The sequence below is a fragment of the Hippichthys cyanospilos genome, chromosome 21 (assembly GCF_059441005.1).
Source record: "Hippichthys cyanospilos isolate Australia breed blue-spotted pipefish chromosome 21, RoL_Hcya_1.0, whole genome shotgun sequence".
Lineage (NCBI taxonomy): Eukaryota > Metazoa > Chordata > Actinopteri > Syngnathiformes > Syngnathidae > Hippichthys > Hippichthys cyanospilos.
The window spans coordinates 9,658,881-9,683,079 of record NC_142389.1 but is presented as its reverse complement, the minus strand read 5'-3'; the positions used below and the strand labels follow the sequence as shown (position 1 = coordinate 9,683,079).

Below are 24,199 nucleotides of genomic sequence, written 5' to 3'. Positions count from 1 at the left end.
CTCCCTCCAAAGTGACTGCTTCTGTTTCTATGGTAACAGACAGAGCTGTCCCAATTGGAAGGGCTGCCTTTTTTGTTACTTTTTTTTGGTGAAGAAAATGTTCAAACCCCTCAACTCCAGTCTAATCAGAACAATGATAGCTTTTGCAATTTTTATCAGGAGAACATTCTGTTCTCCCACAACATACCTGGGGCAGCTGATGAGGACGAGGACGCTCTGTGCCTCCTGTTGATGGGAGTGGAGCAACTTATCGTCTGACAGATCTTCAATTCCACCCATCTTCTTTTGGACATGCTGTGTCTAACTTGATGCCACCTGTGTGAGCAGCTAGTTTTTGTGCAGCAGCAGCAGAAGGAACTGTGGGCCATTTGAAAGTTTAGGCCCTGTTCTGAATTATTAATTTACTGAGGGGGTAAGGTGTCAGCAGTCCCACAACACAAGCAGCATATAGAATTTGACTGTTGGATCAGAATATGAATGCATTTAAAATGGAAAAAGTGTATCGTGTTAAATGAATAAATCAAAATCAAAACTTGATCATAACTACATGGTGCTCATCAGTGGTCACTTTTTAGGTCTGGTTTTGAAGAATTAAAGAGAATAAATGCAGAAACATCACCCTGGTAGACTCATGGTTCAATAATTGCACTCAATAATGACAATTTTAACTGTGCTCTTTTTTATTTATTTCATTTAATCACCCTCACTTTAATCTTTTACCACGCAGGAGTGAAAGCTGTTTTGCATTATGAATGGCCTGTGCTTTGGTTAAAATATTCATAAGTGGAGGGCCTCATCAGTGTTGAGAGCCAAAGGATCAGTAGGTCTGTGTGTCCTGTTGCCTGGCCAGCATAAGGAAAAGAACATCATTTAAATATATTGCATGGCCTAAATATCACCAACTACCAATATCCAATGCAATCAAACAGATTAGAATGAAGCTCGGAGCAAAGATGAAGAAATGAAGAATGAAGCTTTACACGTTATCATTTCAAGTAAATTCTGTTGTATTGCAATTTTTAAGTAGAGACAATACAATAGCATACAATCATGAAGAATTGTTGGTTTTAAAACATTGGGTTGAGTGCAAATTTCAATTTCTACATGAAACACTGTAACTTTTGACATAAAATGGCTTTGACTCCATTTAGAATATACCTCATTTTAGTTCATGTCAAACATATCTTTGTTTTGTTTTACATACTATAGTGTAGTCAGTGTGTAAGATACTAAAAGTAGAGAAACTGCACCACCTAGTGGGCGAAACGTCTGGTCACAGTTACGTCATATTTGCGTTTCCTTTGGTTGATGTATCCATTCTAGTAATAGTCTGTTTTTCTTCATCCATCATTTTCATTTGCAGCTTATCCACACGAGGGTCGTTAACGTGCTGCTGTCTATCCCAGCTGTCTTCAGGCAGTAGGCAATATACCTTCCATGCATTTTTTGGGGAATTTGTGAGGAAACCAGAGTACCTGTAGAAAGGTCATACAGGAATGGGGAGAACATGGAAACTTTACTCAGTAAGGCTGGAACCGAACCAGAGACCACTGAATTGTGATGTGGACGATGTGGCGTCCTATCTTTCTTCATCAGAAACGCATTCAAGGGTAGCTATATTTTGCTTAAATATACTTGAGCTTCCCCAAACATGGATAACATGCATCGTGGTCCATTGAAACCAAGTTTGAGCATTTGGGGTAATAATTCCAAAAGGTAATGAGATATTTTGTGCGATTGCATCGTCACTGCTTGTTGCCAAAAGAATACAGAGCACCTGATTCAAATTATTAGCTCATCAGCAAGCTCTGCAGGAGCTTGAAAAGGATCCTTATCATTTGAATCAAGTGTGTTTCAGACAGCAGAATCGAAAAAATGCAGTTTTGCGGCCCTCGAGGACTGGAGTTTGAGACCTACGCTTTAAACTTTAAAGCATAAAAGAATTTTAAAGTTTAAATGGACATTGTGTAAGATTTAAACAGTTTGTCCTGAAAAACAAATACATTAAATGATTCTAAATTTAAAAAAAATGCAACTAAATGGTGTGTGCACTTATATTTAATTTATTTTCACTTCTGTATTTTTTCTCAATTGGCAAGTCATAAGTCATGTGAAATAGTTTTGACATGATTCTTCTATTTTTTAATTGGTCATTTAACCTCAGCATTTAAGTTGACGGAGGTCCGAATCGAATTAACTTCTGTACCACAATGACCAAGACTAAAATGGCTTTGACAATGTTAATAGTTGGCATGCGAATAATCACGTGTACATAAAAAGCAACGTGCTTCTTCGTCTTGCCACACAGTTACTTTTCTGCGTGCGGTAACCGTTTACAACTTCTCAGAGTGTAAAGTTGAAAGAGAGGAAAAGCAGACCGGTGCATTCATCAAAAGGACGGCGCTCATAACCTGTCAGCCAATCACAATTCAGATGAGTACTAGCTCTAATAAAGTCCAGCAGCAGCGTCTTGACAGCACAAGTTTGGTTTCGAAATCCACGAGCACCAGATCAGCCATCACCAATTACCGGTTACTTTGTAGAGTTAATTGTTATAAAGCTAAAATGAAAAAGTTTCAGCAAACAATGCTTGTTCTCTCGGTGCTGACAAATTGGTGTGCGCTTGGTTCTGTTTCGGCGTGTCCTGCCGTAGATGAAGCCTACAATGCCGTTGTCGACTTGCTGAGCCCAGGAGAGCAACACTCGAATCTGGGGGAGGACTCGCTCGTCGCGCTATTTAATACGTTGGAGAACCGTGTGCAGTGTGGAAAAGTGCCGTGTGGAAAGGTACATTTTTTTTTTTTTTTTTCTGCCAGCCGCCAGCTCCGGGTATCTGGGGAAAGTCTACGCGTACCTCGGATGCGATAGTAGGGGATCGAGGTTCAAAAGCTGATAACGTGCAGATAATCTTTAGTAAAAAAAAAAAAAAAAAAAATATATATATATATATATATATATATATATATATATATATATATATATATATATATATATATATATATATATATATATAGATATAGATAGATAGATAGATAGATAATTTCAAGCACCACTCTTTTTGGTTACATTCATATCAAGATATAGATATATGACTCTTTGACTGTGAAGTAGGTGTCCTAACAGCCTTAGCTATAGGTTCCATAGCCTGTAACGTTTATAGCAGGAAGCCAGCCAATATATTGCTATATATTTTACACAGTGGCAGAGAGGGGCAAACGTGCTGCAGCCGCAAAAATAGGAATGATGCAAACAAAAATACAATCCACATAATTGTTTTTTCTTTACCTCCAACTTATATAATATTTCTACTGAAATGTACATCATTTTTTATATCATTCACAAATGTGCTTCATAAATAAATTTGATTTAATTTAGTTGGTGATTTAGCTTCACAGCGCAGTAAAAGTAATAAAATATTACCTCACGAATTCATGCATTAATGAGTTACACCCTGTAGTGTGCATTTATATCATGAAAAGTTCAATTTTAATGAAAACAATTGAATGTGTAATAGACCTGATTCTATTATTCTCTGTGGTAAAAGCACAAATACCGGTACTTAACTTCTTCGGCGAAATACTGGATGTATTAACATTTACCAATGACATTTATCCTCAAGAGATCAACATACCCTAAACATCAATTTCTACTCATCCCTAGTGAGACATAAAAGAGGGTATCTTGAAAAAAAGAGAAAAAAAAAGTTACAAGAAGAATAAACCCAAGTAAAGAGCAGATACCTGAAATCCAGTATTTACTTCATTTGCGCCGACTGCCGGGAACCAAATCAGGATGTTTGTGCAGTTGTACTTAATGCCCCAGTTTCTGGGTCATGACTCCCGACGAAACACAACTAATAAAAGGAGACTAAGCTGATATCAGAGACAGCTAATGTGATTGATTCCTCTTGCTTGAATGCCTAACCCACTTTAGTGGCTCTCCAGTTGTGGAAAGTAACAAAACACTTCATCACTGTCAGGTTTTCAGGTAATGACCGTATCTGCACTCGAGTATTTACGCATTTTTCTGACACCTTTCGACTTTTTGCTCCCCTCCCTACATTTGAATGCAGATTCCAGTCAATTTATTTGACTAACCCTGAAACATCAGAGGCTCAAAGGGCTTTACAGATGAAAAAGAAATCAAAGAGCATCCTATAGAACATCGCAAATACACAATGGCATCCTCTGAACAATGTTCCTATAAGAGGAAGGGAAAAACTTAAAAACACCATCTGGGGGAAATAAGAAACCTTCAGAAGTGACCACAACTGAGAGGAGCCCCTTTCCAGGTTCAACAGGTTGCACTTGATGCCGGGTGCCAAAAAAAACAATGTAAACATGCCAGCTGTACATTGTGCTCCTTACTTTGTTGGAACAGGCATGTTACTTACTTTAAATATGCTAGCTTAATGCTAACCTATGATGCAAAACCTCATTGAGAGGCTATAGTAATGCAAAGGAACTTAGACACGCAACTATAAATTTGTACGAAAAGGCCTGTAAAAAAATGCAAACTTGGATGGGGGCTTTGACGCTGAAATACGCTTGATTTGGATTCCTTAATCTAACGGAACTGATCTCAGTTGAATTACAAGTGTTGTTTTTTTGTTTTTTTTTTCCCCCACTCTCAGTGCAACCTATCACAAGCCGTCCACCAGCTGATCTACAATCAGAGCGGTCATCAGCACGAAGGCATCGAGGAACACTACACCGTCGACGCGGCGACATTCACCGCCCTTGCCGCCGGTTGCGTCTTGTACCTGTCCTCTCCTGAGACGGTGTGCATCGCAGCAGGCCGGGGGAGGTGGGGGCAGGAGGTGGAGCACTTCCTGCATAGAATCCAAAGCGGGAATTCCCATGAACACCACCATGAGGAGGAGGAGGAAAAGGGAGAAGAGAGGGAGTCATGCCACGGGAGTGAATATCAACACGTGGGCCTTCTTGGGTTAGAAAGTGTGCTCAGGGAACTTCTCAAGCACTATGTGTCATCAGACATTGAGGTCAGTGGCCAAAAAAATTTGCTATGCTTGGCTATTTACTGACTTTCTTTTTTTTCTGACTTTAAAAAAGGGCAAGTCAACTCACAATAATAGTCTAAATACTGTATTCTGTCTAGCAGTAAATTTGTGGAATATTAATGAATCAGCCAAATTTCACCCATTTTTGTATCCACCTCAATGTGATTTTTCCACTTGTCAACCCAAAATGACATCACAGTTGCTCAGAGCTCAGGTAGAAACCAATCATCAGCAACTACATTACCTAACTCAGAAAAGAGGCGAGATAAGATTGATTGTTACCGGAGTTCATAGGAAAAGATGTCATTTTCATGTGGTAGCCAGTGACAAAATGGCTATCATTGAGATGGATAAAAACTGGTGGATATTCCTGCTTAATTTACATTCCACGATAGTCGTCAGAATGTAAGCATTCTCCTTTAAGTCCTTAAATGCCCTATATAGTTGTTGATTAATATTTGGTTAACTTTTAACTTTTAAAGGTTTGAGACTGGCTTAGATTACCCAACCCCCTTCACCCAAAAGAAAAAAAAAAAAAAAGGACACAAAGCAGCCAGTAAACCAGGATGAACTTGTGACAAACTTACCCAGAAAAGGTGATCTGTAATCGGACAAACTTTGGGCCTTACTGAAGTCCCCCGAAGCAATGAGTTGATAGATGAATCTGCACCAGCTGTGGTTGAGTGGTTTACGATGTGACACATGTATAAAGTATCCAGGGTTTGCTTTCAGCTAAAAACTACTTGACCAAAATGATACAATAGAGGCACCTTGGCGGTTGTCAAACATACCCAGGAAAGATGATTTGTAGATAAGCTCCAAAATATATTCAGTATTTGAAGGATGCCATTTTTTTCCCCATCATCATTAACCAGAACCGCATCACATCAAGCGACATCATGTTGGAGGCGGGCGCCTCGTCAGCGGAGCCGACCCAAGCGGCGGGTGCAGTTCTGGGCCGGGTCTTGTATCATGTCCTGCAAGGTCAATGCTTCCAATTGCTCCCCGAACAGAACTTCTTCCTGGATTACATCATGCATCGAATAGGCTCTGAGAATTTCACCATCGCAGGTAAAAGTCAAACGGAAGTCAAAAGATGGAAATCCACCCCCAAAAATGACCATGTTTTCTGGACCTTAAAGGCCTGGAAGCTGTCATGAAGTCTCTGGACATTGGCGCCGACGTGGAGGTGAGTCACGAGCACGACGAGGATGGACACGAGCATCACGATCACGGCAGGGAACGCCAACATTCACAAACAAATGGCACCTGGGAAGAGGTAAAGAGATCAATTGAAAGTCACGTGACAACAGTATTTGAAAAATGAATTATTGATTGTTCTGATTCTTCTAGCACTGTTTCTCTGCACACGAGCTGGTTCTGATCCACGGTCTGAATGCGAGTTTGGGTCGTTCCGACTTGGCCCATCTTAGCCCGGCACTGATCCAGCAGATCCTGAGTGGTGCCTGTGCCGGCTCGCACCCGGCAAAACCAGACAACCTCAGCAAAACAGAGAGTAAGTGCTGTTTCATATAAACTCTTCACACCTAGTCATAAGACTTGATGAGCCCATTTGAACGCTGTTGCTAACCAAAACAGCAACACCTACCAAATGCCTAAGGTTTTCTAGTTAAAAATTAAGGTATGGAGTCTTATGGTATGTTGATGATAATGGTTAGTACTTTATTATCCTTCTAGTTGATCATTTACAATTTGACGTTGACGCTTATTTTAACCCTCCTGTTATGTTGTGGGTCACACTGACCCATCAAACCTAAGAAGAAATCGAAACAAAAAAGAAACAAGAAGAAATGACAAGTTTTCAATATATGAATATTGTATACTAAATAATTACAGTACAGTACTCCTAAAATGATATTTTCTCTTGCCCCACACCCTGTAATGACCAATTTGAATTTAAATCATGTTTTTTGTATAATTTGTTTCATTGCTGTCTCTTGCAACCATTGTTTTAACAAACATAACTTTTCAAATTATAATTATTATTAATGGAAATTGTGTTCCATAACATGCTAGCAACCTTGTTACCAAAACCTTTTTTGGCATGGTAGAAGAAGAAAAAAAAACTGTGAATCACATGATACACTGGATTTGACATCATCAAACGGTTTTCCAAAAGAATAGCTAGACTAACAATATGTCCTCTCTTCTATTTATATTTTTAAAAAGTAGTTTGCTTTATTTGAATGTCTCACTCTGTCACGCAACCCTGGTATGCATATAATCAGAATAAGACAATTAAAATAAAAAGTCTTATTTACATAAGTAAGTTTGTCCTCTTGGTCAGCATTAACATGTAGCTAAATAGATCATTTTTCCTCTTGAGAAAAAGCTCAAATGAGTGCAGATTTGCAACCCTGTTACCGCCAACACTGGAACTTTGATTACAGTAAATTTATTTATTAATAAAATCATGTAATTAAAAAGTGTAGCAATTATCTGTAAGTTGTTCTAATGAAGCCTAAGATAGTTGATTACATCTTACATGTAGCAGAAAATCAAAAAAAGTGAAGGTTTCCTTTTAAGAATTTTGAAACAAAAATGTCCTCCAGTTTGGGAATGACCCTTATAATAAACGTTGAATGGATTTTTTTCAGTACAAGATTTCTGCTTGGATAAAAATGACATTTGTTTTTTGTTTACAATGCATTTTTGCAACTTTTTTTTGATTAAAAAAAAAAAAAACAGGTCAAAATGACCCAAGAATATTATTTCTGTTTCTGAAATGAGAGGTAAAAAAAAAAAAACAACACTAAATTTGTTAGTCGCAGGATTACACACAAAAAAATGTTTCTGAAACATTTGGCTAACTACACATGAAACTGACCCAGGAAGTTGTAACTATTCCAGAGTGGCAAACACATCACACAGGTACAAATTGAGTATTGCCTTTTGTTTTTAATCAATAAACACAATTTTTGACACTTTTTGGTACACACTCTGATTTATATTGACCCAGAAACATCACTTGTTCTTGAGATAAGAACTGTTTAAAACAAAATACTGGATTTGGATAATATAAATTTTAAACATGTTTGGGGACTAAATATACCCCAGTCAAAAGAGACCCAGGGACATTATTGCTGCTGCTTGCAAACAAACTTAACAGGAGGGTTAATAAGTGATGTTGTTGCTTAATCTCTTAAATTTAAATTTCCATCCCTTCATCTTTTTTTTTTTTCAAACTGACAATGCAAAAACATTTTTTTATGGTGGCTCGTTTAATTCATTACATCGGTTTACGGTGACGATTACTCATTGCACCTCTGTGCGTCCGATGTGGTTCAGGGTACCTGTACGCAACTCTGGCCAATGTAATCATCACGCTGATGTCCATGTTCGGAATCGTACTGCTGCTGTGCACGTCGTGCACCGGCGTCTTCCAGCTATGCATCCAGTTCTGCATCAGCTTGGCCGTGGGATCGCTCACAGGGGACGCCTTGTTGCACCTCGTGCCCATGGTGAGCCATCAACAGCAAATCTCTGCTTCCTCTGAGGAAGTTCCTCACCAAAGAGCCAAAGAACGTACAGTACTTGATATATGAAAAACATCACAGCATGACAACAAGAGAAGAAGTCACAAAAAAAATTGTATACAGTAAGCTTAACCTCTCTGCAGAATATTGATAATTTTTGGGGCATTTTCTTCCATGTCATTCTCGCAGTATTTAGAACTTTGACGCCATCTGGGTGAAATTTCAGCTCCCCGGTGTTTTCTTTCAATGTGTTCACTTTGATGTGAAATGATTTCAAAACATTGGACAAAATACTGAATAATGTATCGGACTGTGTGTAGTTTCTGGGTCTGCACGTGCACTCGGACGAAGCTGGTGGAAGCCACCACAGTCACCAAGAGGAGGTGTCTGACCACGTGCTCAAGATGCTGGTGGTGATGGGAGGCATTTACTACTTCTACCTGATGGAAACCATCTTCAATATTGTCACACATGGGCATCACCACCACGGGGTAAGCACACACAAAAAAAGGACACATTATTACGTACAATTAGATACTGCTATGCCAGTTGAAATGAACCTTCGACTAATGTATGAAGCAATGGCTAAGAATGAGGTAACCTTTTTTTACTGCCAGTCCAGTAAAAAAAAAAAAAAACATATTTTTTCTGTAGTTATCAACGTCAGTGGTCGGAGGAAAAAAAAAAGTTTTAAATTATTCTTAAATTGCCTTTACATGCCCCACTATTTGAGAAACACTGAATTAGTATGACCCTTTCCATTATGCCCTATGCACTGCCGTTAAATATTTTCCATACATGTGAATTCATAGCTCTTGCAGTGGATGTTATCAAATTTAGCAAGGGTATGAATGATCCTTAGTTTGTATTAACTAGCAACTCTTTCTGTGACATACATTCAAGGACGAATCCGAAGCTCACCACTGCGACCACGGCCGGGTTCTTGAGCTGTATCAACAGGAGAGGAAACAAAAAGATAGAATGCACTCAACTTCCAAAGCAGACCTGGTAAGAAATATCACACGAGGTGCACTGATATTACTGTGACTGACTGTTGGTGATTATGCCGCGTGTCAAGGTGAAAGAGGAGGAAGAGCGTGAAAGAAATGTTCACATTTCCAGAGAAATGAGCAGAGGTAAGATTTTTATAATAATCTCTCACATATAAACATTTCATTAGTCATACATCTGTGCTTTATATGTTACTTATGTTCTTATATAATAGTGTGATTTCTCGCAGTATTTTATCCAATGGATCGCACTCTTCTGGTAGTGTGATAACTAAGTGGTCGAGACATTTTGAACTTTGAAATCTTGTCACCATCTGGGTGAAATTTCAGCTCCCTAGTGTCTTCCTTCAGTGTTTTCCTTCCAATGTGTAATGCCATTGATGTAAAGATCAAAGAATCGAACAAACTACAGCTCAAATTAAAAGTATATTAAAAAAATGTACGTGTACTTGGCAGGACTAAACAAATTCATGGCATTTAAATATTTGGCTTCAACAAGATGTTGAACTGAAAGGGAAATAAAACAAAATCAACAGAGGCTTCTTTGAAATTTCACATCTGCTAATGTAACTGCTGTGCGTGTGCAGAACATCGTCTGCTGCCTTACATGATCACTATAGGGGACGGCATTCACAACTTTGCCGATGGGCTAGCCATGGGGGCCGCCTTCTCGCTGTCGTGGAAATCCGGACTGGCCACGACGCTGGCTGTCCTCTGCCACGAGCTGCCCCACGAGCTAGGTGACACATACACACACTTAAAATGGATTTTTCAAATAGCCGTCAATGACAGTAAATTAGTATGACGTCTATAACCGTCTATGGCAGTGAATGAGTTAAAATGAGGTCATGTGGTCTACATAACCTGTTCGATTGTTGACTGAGACTGTTTTACGCATCCAGGCGATTTTGCAATCTTGCTCAACTGCGGCATGTCAATTCGCCGGGCGCTGCTCTTGAACGTGGGCAGTGCCTTGACGTCCTTCGTGGGCCTCTACATTGCTTTGAGCGTTGCTACCAACCTCGCCACCACGCAGTGGATCGCCGCCATCACAGCGGGTCTTTTTCTCTATGTGGGCTTGGCTGACATGGTGAGTGGATAGAGTTGTCAGATGGATACATGATTAAAAATGCGAAATCTTACCTTTTTTTTTCCCCTGCGTATTCCAGCTGCCAACCATGACACATGTCAAGTCCAAAAGGCCGTGGCTGATGTTCGCTCTGCAGAATGTTGGGCTTTTATGCGGTTGGGGCATCCTCCTGATGCTATCCCTTTATGAGGAGAGCATAAGCTTCTAGAGGCCTCAGTTCAACTCTGGTCTTAACATAAATGTTTGAAATGTAAAATTAAAAAAAAGACATCATGACTACCATGCTATCTTAGAAATGTACTACGCAAGTACTGTAAGTACAATGCAAATAATTGGAGTAAAATAAAAACTGATTGATGTTTCTAAGAGTACACAAAGTATGAACCAAGACTTTTGCACAGTAACAATATATTAGTTTAGTTCACTGGCTTTTAGGTAGTATTACAAGTTAATCATTTAGGAACTTTGACACAACACTCCATGACACCCACACACTCCTGACTTTTTATCATGCAGGTTACTTCATAGTCACATGACAGCAAGCTTAAGTCACCATCATTTTGATTGCCAAATGCACAGAGGTTCTTCTTGACATACATTATGTAACTTTGTACTTTTTCTTTTTTTTTTTGGGGGGGGGGGGGTACTAATGTGGCACAACAGCAACAATCAGTTTCCTGATGGTAAATTTGTAGAAAAAAAAAGTTGTTTGCCTAGAGTGATATATATTTTGTATTATTAAGACAGTTTGAATAATAAATATGGTTGCAAAACTTTTTTCTACTTTTTTAGTTTACTTAGAAATCTCTAATTTGTCTGTAATGAATTGTGTACTCATTGTCAATCTCAGAAAATATTTGTTTGCATCCTCTATATGGCTGATGGCAAAAACTTCTGGTTTTTAATCATCTGTCTCATCTAATCTGCTCTTGTTGAGTTTATATGAGCATCTTCATTAGGGCCAGAGTCCAGTGACAACTCATCTCATCACACACACACACACACACACACACGCAGTTATAACATGTGGTTTGTACAAAATACATGTGGGGACTGTCCCTGTTGCACTCACTTTAATGGCAATGCACACATTAACATGCTGAGCCTGTAACCCCAATTACTGCACCAAGTTCTGCTGACTGATGAGAATGTTTTCCTGCTGTCTGCAATTATTTTTATGCACCCGCGAGTCCAAATGGTATCCCGTGCACAATATTATTTGTTTGACCCTTTTTATAAGATCCTAACCAAGGTTTAAAAATTACTGAGGCATGTTCAAGTATGTCAAGAGGTCAACCTAATCGCACTGGGAAAGAAGGTCGATTAAATAAATATTAACAACAAAATGGCCATTCCCCATCTTGAATTTATGACGAAGGTCAATGTTTCACTTAAGAGTCAATAATGGGATAGGAAAGGTTTCTCCTATATTAGTGCATGTCTGGGAAAGACAACATGTTGTTCTTTGTTCCAAATTCGTCATGAAAGTTAACCTGTGTTGATCAGTGATATTACAAAAAAAAAAACCTCAGAAACGCATGGAGATGTATATTAAAATTAATTCACTAATAACCCCTCTTTAATTTTTTTATTAGTATATACAGTATGTGATGTGTTTTCACAAAATCCGGCTTATGGAGATTTGAGTAATTGACAAAAACACAAATTTTCGACAGAGATGTCCATTTTGGGATTTCTACAAAAACATCATTCTTAAGGTCTTGATTTCCATTTGTCAGTAGCCAAACGGTTTAAATACTAATTCAAAGTTCAAAGTTTGCTTTATTGTCAATTCTACCACATGTGCAAGGACAGGCAGAGAATTGAAATTTCGTGACTCTCTAACCTTAGTGGCAAGTAAAAATGAGCTAAAGAACAGTAAATATATATAAAAATAGACAACTGTAAAATCTGACAATATCTATGAACAAAACACAAAATAAAAACAGGTGTGCATGGTTGTGCCAAAAGGGATGGTTATATAAAATGACTAGATGACTATTTATAAATGACTGTTATATTTCATACCTGTAAATAAAAGTGGCTTTTGTCTGCAATCTTCCGAAAATAAATATTTTATTCACATAAAAAGGAAGACATTTTACACATGTGCAAAATCAATAAAATCAAAAAAAGTGTGTTTTACTTAAATTGAATGATCTCCTGAGTGGCAATCTTGATGAGTTGATTGAAGTCAAAGTGGATGTACTTGCGCCAGTAGCGTCGGTCTTTGCCGTATGTTTGGGCAGGGTAACACGGGCTTCCTATAAAATGCATATCCAGCAATTTCAACAGAAGTGAATTGAAATAAATGATAAGTTTCCGCTTCCTCTCTATCAAACAACGACTGAATTTAACTTTAGAAATGCTTCTTGGCTTAGGGAATGACACCATCTAGTGGTTAAAACTTCGTCTGGCCTTTATAGCCTTGTTAAAGTCTGAATTGCATCATTAAAAAAAAAGACAATTATTTAGCATGTCTCACCGATGCCATGAAGTATTCGGGCCACAGCTCTTCCTGAGAACTTCTCATCACTTCTGTTGCACAGGAAGCTCCTGATGTCTGCTCGAATCTGATTCTCCCAGTCCAAGAGCTAAAAAAAAAAAAAAAAAAATTATATATATATATATATACACACACACACACACACACACACACATAATTTAAAGCAGTTAAAAAAAAAAAAACAGCATTGTGTTTTGTGTCACCTTGTACTGGTCCAGGCTGTCCTCCGGTTCTAGAGGTTCCAAGGTGAGGTCACGACGCTTGTCAAAGTAGTTGGATAGAAGTTCCTTAAGCTGTAGACTGCGACCCTCGTCCAAGTCGTCCATACACGACAGCACGCTTTTGAAGGCTACACTGGTGGCAAAAAACAAACATACAAAAAAATAGTTTGGAGCCTAAACAAGCTGCCCAAGTAATCGAGACAGGTAGGAAAAGTATTTTATGTTGCATAACAGCTTCAACGGGAGTGAAAGGTAGATATCAAAACTTGGCATAGACCACTAGAAGAAAGTACTTTATAAGTAAATCCGACCCTACGAGCTTGCTGCCAAACATATACACACAGAAGTACCTTTTGAAGGCCTTGAAGCAGGCGCTCAGTTGGTAAAGCTGTGACCTCTCTTGATCCTGCACACGCTTATGCAGGAACTGGCACACCTTGTCCAGTTCCTCATTGCTCAAGTCGCCATAGGAGCGGAAGTAAAAGGACAATGAAGAAAACTCCACAAGGACACCACTGCGCCCACCAGCTATACATGACGAACAAGTATGTGTGTTATATATACAGTATATATACATATATATATATATATTGATAACAGAAATTCAACATCTATCCACACACCTTTACCGGTGCTCCACTGCAGCTGCCTCAGTCCCCTCTTGACCAATGGCAGCTGCCATCCCATTGTGTCGGCCACCTCTACTACATCAAACTCCAGTTGGTCATAGGACTCCACGCGCTCGCCAGCCATGCGCCTCCGGGCCAACACTACAGCAACAGGTGGACATCTGCAAAGCCATGAGTGTTTTTCAGTATTTGAGACAATAGGATAGATACATGGGTGGAAATGTTGAGAGACTGGGCTTACATTTTGGTGAGTTTCCGAAGCTGTCTGGGTCCTTCATAGCAGCTGACTTTACACACAGACAACGTGGGGTGGAGTAGTTCCACAAAGCGTTTAGGATGTAGCTCCAGATAGCAGAGCAGTGTTTCGATACCTAAAGGGAAAAAAAACAAAAAAAACAAGATGATATGACATACCTTTACTGCCTGAATGGGCTACAGAAGGAATCATGATGAGTCATAAAAGCTGCTGTTATGTCATCTGGTTATATATATCTTCAGGCAGTACTTGTAAACCATATTCACTAGTAAGCAGAAAACCAGCAGAAGGTGTAAATATGGTGCCTTAGCAGATTTCAAAGGAATTTAAATGGTAGTAAACAACAACAGGTAATTGTTTCCATTACATTTTCAAGCAATAAGAAAATAATCTCAGCAATAAGAAAATAATCTCATTGCTTATTGCTACACTTTGAAGAAATAGATGAGAAAAATATTGTTGAGCAGCATCTAGCAGAGGACACAAGATAATTCAGACTAACATGCTGCCTGAAGGGAATGCCAATGAGACTGAAATGGGTAGTAATAGAATGTCATGTTTTCACTAAATCTTGACGGAAGCAAGGCAGCAATGAATCTCTACATGGCTTCAACAAGCAGAAGATGCAAGTATCTACCAGCCCTACAAGTTTGATGCCTAAATAGGCATTAGAATGGACATCAAAACGCAGTTACCTTCTTCTGTAATGTCCAGAGTCTCTACAGTCTCCTGGATGGGGAGGGCTCGCTCATGAGTATGACAGACTCGTTCCACAGGCCAATCAGAGGAGCTTCCTACTTCCTGGTCACCCACAACTTCCTCATTTCCTTTTTTAGCATTCATATCCTCCTTTTTAGGGGTGTCATCTGTGGAATTTACAATCTTCTGCCAGGCAGGTGCATCATGGCCCCTTTCTTGTTCACACATCTCCATCATTTCCAATAGCTCAGCGTCACCGACATCCTCCTTGACACAAGATGCATCATGTGTGACGTGTTTATCGGATCGTGGCATTAAACATGTAAAGTGGGCGTTCACCTGGATTAGTTTGTTTTGTTTCCGGTGGATTTGTTTGCATTTGCATGGCGGGAATACTTTCTGGACCAGCCGCTTCACCGTGTAATAGTCCACAGTGTCAGAATAGATGTGACGACGCAATTCATGGAGGTCTACACGCTAACATGTAAAGCATACAACAAATGATTGGCTATCCAGTCTTTATAAGGAATGCAATTAAAAAATAAAGTTAATTTTCCAAAACTTAAAAAAAAAAAGAAAAAGAAAATGTAAAACACCACTACACACACAAAAAAAAAAATCAATGACTTTGTTTTTTTTTTTTTGAATAAGACAAAAAAAATATCAGTCAAGTCAAAATATAATACCGGACAACTAATTAAACATAAAACGTCGAATGACTTGGCAGCAAACTAACTGCAAAATGCACAAGTGTTTCAGGTTTAACAAATCTTCTGCCTAAATGTGCTAGACAGTATCTAGACAGGCAGTAAAACATAAGTAATGTTGTGTATACTAATAGATAAATCACTCAATAAAAGCTTGAAAAAATACATTAAAACGAAAGTGATAACTAATCAATGAGTTAAAAAACGAATCAAATTAATAAAGTGACTAAAAACAAGTGTAATTATGAAAAGATTAATGATTCAGTTTTGCATGTACAGTATAAAATAGATTTTATATCATAAAACAAAAGTGCCAAACTCAAGGCTCGGGGGCCAAATCCAGTTGGTCACATAACTTTATGTGGCCCGCGAAATGCTAATTATAACTTTAAGTTTATGTCTAAGATACAAAATTTTCAAGTTGTCTTCAACTTTTACTTTTTTTTTTTAATCAATACCCTTTTTGAATAGTTTTTAGTGGCCTCTAATTTCAAAATGTGTATATGCATGACATACTTCAAGTTTGACTTTACATTTATTTTACATCATAAAGCAATTAACAAATACCATAAAACGGTCACCAAAATTGTATTATTTTGTAGCCTTTAATATCTAATCAATAACAATGAAATATTTTTGTTATTTTTGTATATTATATACCCCATTTGTTCCTAAACACAGTAACAAATAATAATAATACTGTAATAATAATAACCCCATTGATTACTCTAGAGCAGTATGAATCAAAAACTGAAGTTGAATATGTAGGCATCCCTAATATAATGGTCAGTTAATATAAATTACAGTTGCAATCTTACTTCAGGATTAAGGAAGAGGTGACAGTGCGCCGGTTCTCCATCTCTTCCCGCTCTCCCAATTTCTTGCACATAACTTTCAAAGCTCTAAGGAAACAATGTGACACTCAGGTACAAAAGGATAGTACAGTACACACCACAAGTAATCAATGTCATTTTAACCCTGTGGGAAGCCCACTGCTCACCTTGGGCATATTGTAGTGAATGATGCCCCGCACGTCAGATTTATCCAGACCCATGCCAAACGCCACGGTAGCCACCACGATCCGGAGCTCGCCGCACATGAAGTTGTTCTGAACCCGGCGGCGTTCCGACCCAGAGAGGCCGGCGTGGTACGACTCGGCCTGCCACTTCAGAGGCTTACGGATCTTCTTCCTTGCTGGATAAATTAAAACAAAGCAGTTGGCAGCTTATTTTTCAGGGGCGTTAAATGATTGTGACACCTCTGAGAAAGTGCTAAATCACCCCACTCGATTTTGTGCCTAAACGGGTTGCCAACACTAATTAGACAGGTTGTGCTTGAGGTTGCTGCATTTTGAAAATGACAATCACTCCTTGACAGCAACCACCAAAAAGTTCACGTCATTCAGGCCATAAAATTTTGTGGATTGTATGAGCTGCCAAAGTTTTAGATCTTCAAACATTATAGATTAAAAAAATAATGTCTTTGGTTGACTTAACGGGTTGCCGACGTAGTGAACTAATCCCTCACCAAGTTCTTTCTTCTTTTGCCCTACAGGGTTGACCTCCGCTTGACTGTTACTGATGTGTTTATTTTCTTTCAGCAGCACCCCCTGCAGGCAGGTCCTGAGAAGCGCAGCCACGCGAGCAGTCTCCTCCCTCCTGGTGCAGTAAATGATGACTGAATCCAGGCAGCCGAAACGATCGCCTTTCAACAAGGAAACCAGAGCCTTCAAAATAAAATTTAAAAAAAAAAAAAGTGTTGGAAATCTGTAGACACTCTTGAAGGTGGACGACACAATCAGTCACACCTGATCCTTCTCCCTGTCCATGGAGACAGAAAGGTTCAGGTTGGCAGGCACGGCAGCGGATCGGACCGCGATGCCGTCCTGGTCGTGGATGTCCAGGTGTTGGGCGATATCCAAAGCAGTTGACAACGTGGCTGTGGCTGTGAGCCCAAGCAAGCACCGTACGCCTAAGCGCTCCCTCAACACCTAGAAAGGAAAACAATACAAATCGTTACGTGATCCTTTTAAACAAAAATTTCCCTCACCTTACAAAGCCTGAGGTAGCACGGACGGAAGTTGTGTGACCATTCCGACACGCAGTGGGCTTCGTCAATGCAGGCGAATGCCACAGGGGGGAGCTCCTGTGCTGAAGGAAGGCATCCCAAACCGGAGCCTCCTCCACCAACCAATGCTTCAGGGGAGAGTAGCAGCACACACACCTGGCCTGCCTTCACCTGAGTAAACACAAAAAGGCAACACAGTGATACCTCTACTTACAAAATTTATTCTATCCAGAAGTAATTTCATAATGTGAATTTTTCATAAGAAGAGGGGCTTTTTACATGTAAATAGCCTAATGTGTTCCACGCCTCCTAAAATCACTTCTAAACCCTTTGTCGCAGCTGCTAATATGAATGCAGTTTGTTTATTTTGAGATAGCACTGGTGTATTGGTGGCCCATGCAGAGAATTTCATTTAGGTTGTTTTACTTGTATGTTTTTATTTTACATTTTCAGTGATCTAAGCATCATTACAAGACCCCAGGACCAATTATATTTATTTTGTGATAATTTTGAACAAGTAAATTGACTTAAGTTTAGTTTAAGCAAATTGTGTAATGTTAACGTGCTAACGTCAGATGCGACAGTACGCTAGTTACCTATGTATGTGTGGTGGTATTGGTGGTACATGCAGGTATGTGTTTTTATGTGAATATGTACAATGTTAGCCGAAGCTAATGTCAGATTTATGTTTGATAGTTCTAGTGTGTCTACTGCAGGTGGAAAGCGTGGATGAAGTGTGTCGTAACCTGAATTTTTCTTAACAAGAGACATTTGTAAGTAGAGGTGCCACTGTACTCGGGAATCCAAATGCAAGGAAAATGTCTGCCAGCTACCTTTTGTATGGCGGCTTCTCGCTGTTTCATTGTCATGTTGGAGTGGATGCAGGCTGCTTTCAGGTTGGCTGGCAGGCCGGAAAGCTACACAGACACACGTTCAGTACATGTTGGAAAACTAAGCTATATTGTGTTGTCAATGTTCTTGAGTGTCCAGAACCTGGTCATCCATCAGCGAGACGAGAGGGGAAATAACCAAAGCGATGCAATTGGACCGCTTGGCATACAAGTAAGCAGGCAGCTGATAACAAAGAGACTTTCCCATCCCTGTGGACAGTACCACCAGAGTTGAGAGACCTGGACAGAAACGCAACATTAATTATTAGGTAGTGGGCAAAACTTTCTGCTCAATGGCCATATCTGATTTTTACAGACAAATGAGGGCCACATGACAACTACCAAAGTCACGGGTGTCAATTTTATTTTTTTATTTTTTTTTTGGGGGGGGGGGGGGTGACTTTGCCACCCCTGACCTAAGTCATATAAAAATATGAATGAAATATGAAATTAAATTTTAGAGCCCGCATTGGTATTTTTATCTTTTATTTTGCTTACTTGTTCACCCACCTGGTTAGGTTATTTGTGTCTCACACACACACACACACACACACACACACACACACACACACACACACACACACACACAAAAGTGTTATAATTTTTGTCTTGTTTTCCAAAAAACAAAAACAAAAAATGACAGGCAAATTTAGAGCGGCTAGTGAAATTTAAAATTGTTTAATCGTATAACTTGTACAATGTATAAGTTAATTTAACTTAATGTCAAAAATATAGATGTAAAATTGGTTTCTGGAAATGCTTTTTAACACATTTTTTAATTAAACCAATTACCCAATGAGACACACAAGAATTGCTGACGTGATTTTTCTGAAACGGTTTATTTCCGATGTGTGTCTATTTTAAGCACTGTATCTTTATGTACCTGACAGGATCCTCATGATGGCTTCCTCCTGTCCCGCTCTGAACGAGCTGTAGCCGAGATCTCGTAAAGCAATCAAGACGTCATCCGGTGTTGCTGAAAACACCCGTCGATGTGTTATTGTTTGGCAATAATCAATAAAGTCAAAGCCAGTTTCTTTACCCTGAACTTTGCCATCATCTGTGAGGCCGTAAAGTGGCTCAACGGCCGGCGGAGGTGCCGGACGCTCATAGTCGGGACGGATTACGTTGAGCAGAGCTTCATCTTTGCTGTTGTTCTCTGGTTCTTGCTCTTCTTTGAAAGCGCTACCTTGAGCCTGGGGTTGCAGCGTTCCTGTCGCCCTGGCAACTTCTTCCAGGGTGGGCAGCTCGAAGGGCTCCTCTTCCTCGACAAGCTGCTCCTCAGGAACAGAAGGCGGAGGCGCTGCAAAGCAAGGTGAGAGCTTGGTAACACAACAAAAGCCTTGCTCACCTAGTTTGCTGCCCAAATGGGCTGAGGACAAAGTTGAATTTATATATTTGGTAGTGACAGGCACAGGGTGGAAGAAAATTGGTTCAACTAGCTTCCTGCCTAAGCAGGCTGCATCGGGAATTGTGAAAGTAAAAGTACATTATTTTGTGTGGTCTTTTGTGTGTTTTAATAGTGCGTTGACTTAATATTGCAGCAGTGGAATTAAAAAATTAATTTTACTACTTAGCAGCAATAGGGAAAGAGCGCAAGTAATACACATTCAAATAGTTTGCTCACGAATTAAGTTGACAAAGAAATTAGTCATTACAAAAATTATGTACAGTCTTTTTAGGAAGAATTTGACAATGGGAGCAAGTCATTCATGCCTGACTAGCTTCCTATCTTTACATCAACATTTAGACATTGGGTAAACGTTATTTATATTTGCAAGTTAAAAGTGTAATGAAATGGACCTAAAATGTGCAACCAAGCAGCAGAGGGCTCCAAAAATTGGGGCAAAAGTAGCTCGCTGCTGAAACGGGCGACCCCAAAAAGTAATAAAAGTGTATGTTGAGTTGCAAAGAGATACAGAAGCAGTAAACGTACAACACTAAATAACTGTTGTGTTGAAATCATTGAGGCCCAACAAGTGTGCTGCCTAAATGGGAGCAAATTTGCCTTGGACAATACCTGGTCCCTTGCAGTGTACTGCCCAGTGTCCTGTGGCGCCGCACTTGTAGCAAGTGTCGCCCTGACGGCTGTGGCCACCACGGAAGCCACCGCGTCGGCTTCTGCCAAAAAAGCCACCGCCGCCACCAAAACGTTCGCCTTTTAGCTGGAACTTCTGCATGTACAACTGAAACACCACACACACAGTATTTTACAGAAACATGCATGATGACCCAGAGACAATCGTTGTTTACTTTTTTTTTAGATGAGTGTTTGTGTTTTGGAGTTTCTTAAATTGATTCATTAATTATATTATATCCTTTTGGATGTAGATATACCTGTTTGCGCAGAGCCATTCCTCTTAGGGCATATCCTTTGACATGAGATTTCTTTTTTAGATTGATCTTCACAAAATTACCCTCGGTTACCTTGGAGCCCCTGGAAAAGTGCAAAGCAAAATATTTGGGTGTTTGGATTCAAGTGGTAGATATATAGTGGTAGATAGAAATAGTGGCAGTATTTCAGAGGGTATGCGATAAAGTCTTACCGAACTCGGACCGGTTGCACATGATATGATCTCCTGGTACCAAAGTCTTCCTCGATTTCTCCAAGCAGGTTCTCCTGTGGAACCTTAACAGTACAAGCTATTCATTATTCATTGGGATTTTAACAGTTTACAGACATTGTTTCTTTTTAACAGGTTGTATTTCTCTTAATGAGTGCAAAAAGCTTGTAAGTTAAAATTTAAAAACAAAACAAAAAAAAAGCCATCTATTTTGTATCTACTGCGCACAATAGAACACAGTACATAAGATGGCAAGCTGAAGTTTTTTTTAAATTTTTCCCATAACATTTGTTTATTTCTAAACTGAGTTAAAAAAGTAAATAAAGTTATAAAAATATTTAGTGGTCTTATTCTTATCATTTTTATCTCTTATATGAGAACAGGATACTTTAACAGATTTGTTTGATTTTTGTTTTGCAAAACTATGTACACACAGGTTCAAGGTGTTCTTTAAAATTCAAATTAAATTATTTATAACTTTATTTTTAATATGCAATACTAATATGTTAAGATTTTTCTACAGTCATCATCTACCTTTTTTGGTGCCTTTTTGACTTTGTCTTCCTCCACCTCGATGTCCTCGGGTCCCTTCTTCTTGCACCGCTTCTTCTTCCCATCTCCTCCATCAGCTTTGTCTTTGTCTCCTTCCTCGTTCTTTTTCCTCCTTCTCCTCTTCTGGGCTCCTCCCTCCTCTTTGGCCTCTCCTTCTCGCTGCCTCTTCTTCCCACTCTTCTTTGGAGGGCTTCCACAGGACTCTTTCGGTGGTGCCAGTTCTTTGGTGTTTTCCTTCTTTTGAGAAGCAGGATTTACAGGAATGTTGGTCAGATCATCTTTTTCAGCTACTCCTTTCTCCATGTCTTTCCTATTGGGTTGAAATCCTTCCTGGTTTCCTCCCCCGGGCTTTTCTTCAGCCTCCAGCTCGCTAAAAACCTGACACCTCTCCAGCCACTTCCTGTCCACCAAGTTCAGTCGGTTGGCGGGAGAAGGCTTTCCCACAGTGCCAACTATTCGAAGCCCTCCTATACTTCTCTTTAAAGTTTCTGAGTCTTTTTCTACATCTCCTTGAGTTCTATACGAATCTTTGGAAGGCTCTGGAACAGGGGCAAACGGCTCAGACGGTTCTTCAGAGTCCACCCAATGGAGCTTCTCGGAGACCATGGCTTCCACACTAGGCTTCACTTGCCTGTTCAGCAGGAACACACACATATTGATGTTTACCATCTTTTCAAATGGAGGCTTGGACCATAAAGAGACAAGTGCAGGGTGCCTCTTCTCTGGACGGTGTAATTTATTTATGAGGCAGATTACATGCCTTGTATGCTGCTGTTTTGGTTAGCAACCAATCTGACAGGTGACAGTAATAATAAGCACAAAGGCTGCACTATTCTCTCACCTTGGTGAAAAATGGTTTGATTCTGCATTAGGCAATGCAGTGACAGTGTTGTCTTTCAATGCACTTTGGCCATAATTTTTTAAAGCATTTACAGGAGCACGACTGGATTTTTTCAAAGACATGGGTGTCACCTGTAACAACAACAAGAACACATTAACAATCCAATCAACTGGACAGGAGCGCTTTTGTACTTAAGCTACCTTAGGACTCAGTGTTGCCAGGTTGTTTTTTAGCTTGAGGCCATAATATTGAGCCGAGGCCTTCAGAGCATCTCCATCATGGGCGCTAAAAGGCCTGGGCGAAGATGCTGGTAAAGCGCTGCGATTCAGATGGGAACCCCAGCAGTCCTGAACAACACCATTAGGGCACAGAAGGGCTTCAGTGCATTCACTCACCATTTATTTGTTCAGAAGAAAAACTCGGGAGCCAGGTCTTGGAGGATGGATAGTTCATGAGTTGAAAAAGACACTGTACTGTACATATATTTAAAGCTTGGAAAAAAATGCACAAATGCATTTCCCACACATAAATGACTTGCTTTTAACCCATGAATCAAGCAAACAACGCACATCTCTAAGGACATATAACTGACCAGTGTGGGGCATACGAAAATAAAAACTGAACTAAAATCATGGTTCAATATAAATGAGTTTTATTTCCAAAGACAAAAATATTAGTAATGTAACACTGCCTTCCAAAGTAATAGATCTAACAAAAGATACCTGTTCAGATACCTGTCACACTGTTGTCTAGTCTTGGGTTTTATTGTGATGCAGGATTTTGTGTACTTTTGTTGTTGTTTATCAAGTTTTTACCTTGGTTTTACACTTCGATTATCAGGCAGGGGTGTCAAACGTTCAGTCCACAAGGGAAATCAAATATATCCCCAGTATTACCTGCTGAAGTGCAGATCCAGACTCTTCGGTATTATTTCTGGTTGCATCGTTGTTAGTACTGCTTTTCTCTTTAGCCAGTTTCAAACGATGATACTCTTTGTATAAATCTGTAAGACGGCACCGTATAAAGTAGGATCATTTGACCACACAAAAACTGACGAATGTAAAAAGTATGCACTTACTCCTAGTTTCCTCTGGAGCGTCATCAACGTCCTCCTGAATATTTTGTGTAAATATAGTCCGAAGACATTTTACAGTACTGTTAAAATTGTAAATGAGACACATAAAAATATGCATAAAAATCTTGGTACCTTGACGGGTTTCCGCTGGTGTTCCTTGACAAAGCCCTGCTCCCAACTTTTCAGCAAACGTTTCACCTCGTTGTAGCGGTCCATAATAGAACCCAACACTTTAGTTTTAACTAGGTGTACTTTCAGACATTTAAAATTGCCTATTCGACTTTGTGAGTTTTTTGTCAAAAAAATGCATGACAGTGGCAGTCAGCAGACACTTCACTGAGTAAGCAAGCAAAACACTTTCGTGTTTTTTGTGATTTCCCGCGCCAGGAAATGGCACCTCATTCTTCTTCTTTGTTTTATTCTTGGCAGATTACACCTCTTTAGTGCATACCGCCATCCAACGTACAGGAGCCGTAAAGAGTTTTTACAAGCCATGGTTCAGTACAGTACTGTATTTATGAATAAAAACAAGCAACGAACGACGTTGTGAAGAGCTGTTAAATGACGAAAATGTG

General features: G+C 39.5%; 2 protein-coding genes and 2 long non-coding RNA genes across 4 annotated transcripts; 1 reads left to right on the top strand and 3 right to left on the bottom strand.

Annotated features, from left to right (window-relative positions):
* The first annotated feature begins 2,440 nt into the window (after nucleotides 1–2,440).
* On the top strand, nucleotides 2,441–11,242 carry slc39a4 (solute carrier family 39 member 4). Its single transcript, XM_088404188.1, has 12 exons — nucleotides 2,441–2,787; nucleotides 4,634–5,002; nucleotides 5,896–6,091; nucleotides 6,163–6,299; nucleotides 6,374–6,536; nucleotides 8,330–8,502; nucleotides 8,838–9,008; nucleotides 9,421–9,525; nucleotides 9,596–9,653; nucleotides 10,115–10,267; nucleotides 10,430–10,617; nucleotides 10,697–11,242. The coding sequence occupies exons 1-12, from the start codon at nucleotides 2,566–2,568 to the stop codon at nucleotides 10,823–10,825; spliced, it is 2,064 nt and encodes a 687-aa protein (XP_088260314.1). The 5' UTR covers nucleotides 2,441–2,565; the 3' UTR covers nucleotides 10,826–11,242.
* LOC148406564 (uncharacterized) lies at nucleotides 3,752–6,527 on the bottom strand. The gene is made up of 4 exons (XR_015863906.1): nucleotides 6,156–6,527; nucleotides 5,812–6,042; nucleotides 5,608–5,693; nucleotides 3,752–4,831 (listed from the first exon to the last, which is right to left on the bottom strand). It is a non-coding gene; the product is annotated as an uncharacterized LOC148406564 (long non-coding RNA).
* On the bottom strand, nucleotides 7,944–10,873 carry LOC148406563 (uncharacterized). Its single transcript, XR_015863905.1, has 4 exons — nucleotides 10,671–10,873; nucleotides 10,392–10,609; nucleotides 10,135–10,263; nucleotides 7,944–9,465 (listed from the first exon to the last, which is right to left on the bottom strand). It is a non-coding gene; the product is annotated as an uncharacterized LOC148406563 (long non-coding RNA).
* Nucleotides 11,243–11,967: 725 nt separating the features above from the next.
* On the bottom strand, nucleotides 11,968–23,876 carry recql4 (RecQ helicase-like 4). Its single transcript, XM_088405594.1, has 26 exons — nucleotides 23,757–23,876; nucleotides 23,628–23,661; nucleotides 23,446–23,552; nucleotides 22,750–22,896; nucleotides 22,550–22,680; nucleotides 21,691–22,339; nucleotides 21,139–21,221; nucleotides 20,930–21,029; nucleotides 20,613–20,778; nucleotides 19,635–19,895; nucleotides 19,476–19,568; nucleotides 18,696–18,832; nucleotides 18,536–18,619; nucleotides 17,685–17,873; nucleotides 17,443–17,625; nucleotides 17,163–17,361; nucleotides 16,636–16,829; nucleotides 16,454–16,537; nucleotides 15,268–15,405; nucleotides 14,925–15,195; nucleotides 14,215–14,344; nucleotides 13,968–14,134; nucleotides 13,695–13,872; nucleotides 13,327–13,477; nucleotides 13,103–13,211; nucleotides 11,968–12,881 (listed from the first exon to the last, which is right to left on the bottom strand). The coding sequence occupies exons 1-26, from the start codon at nucleotides 23,838–23,840 to the stop codon at nucleotides 12,760–12,762; spliced, it is 4,191 nt and encodes a 1,396-aa protein (XP_088261720.1). The 5' UTR covers nucleotides 23,841–23,876; the 3' UTR covers nucleotides 11,968–12,759.
* Nucleotides 23,877–24,199: the final 323 nt, after the last annotated feature.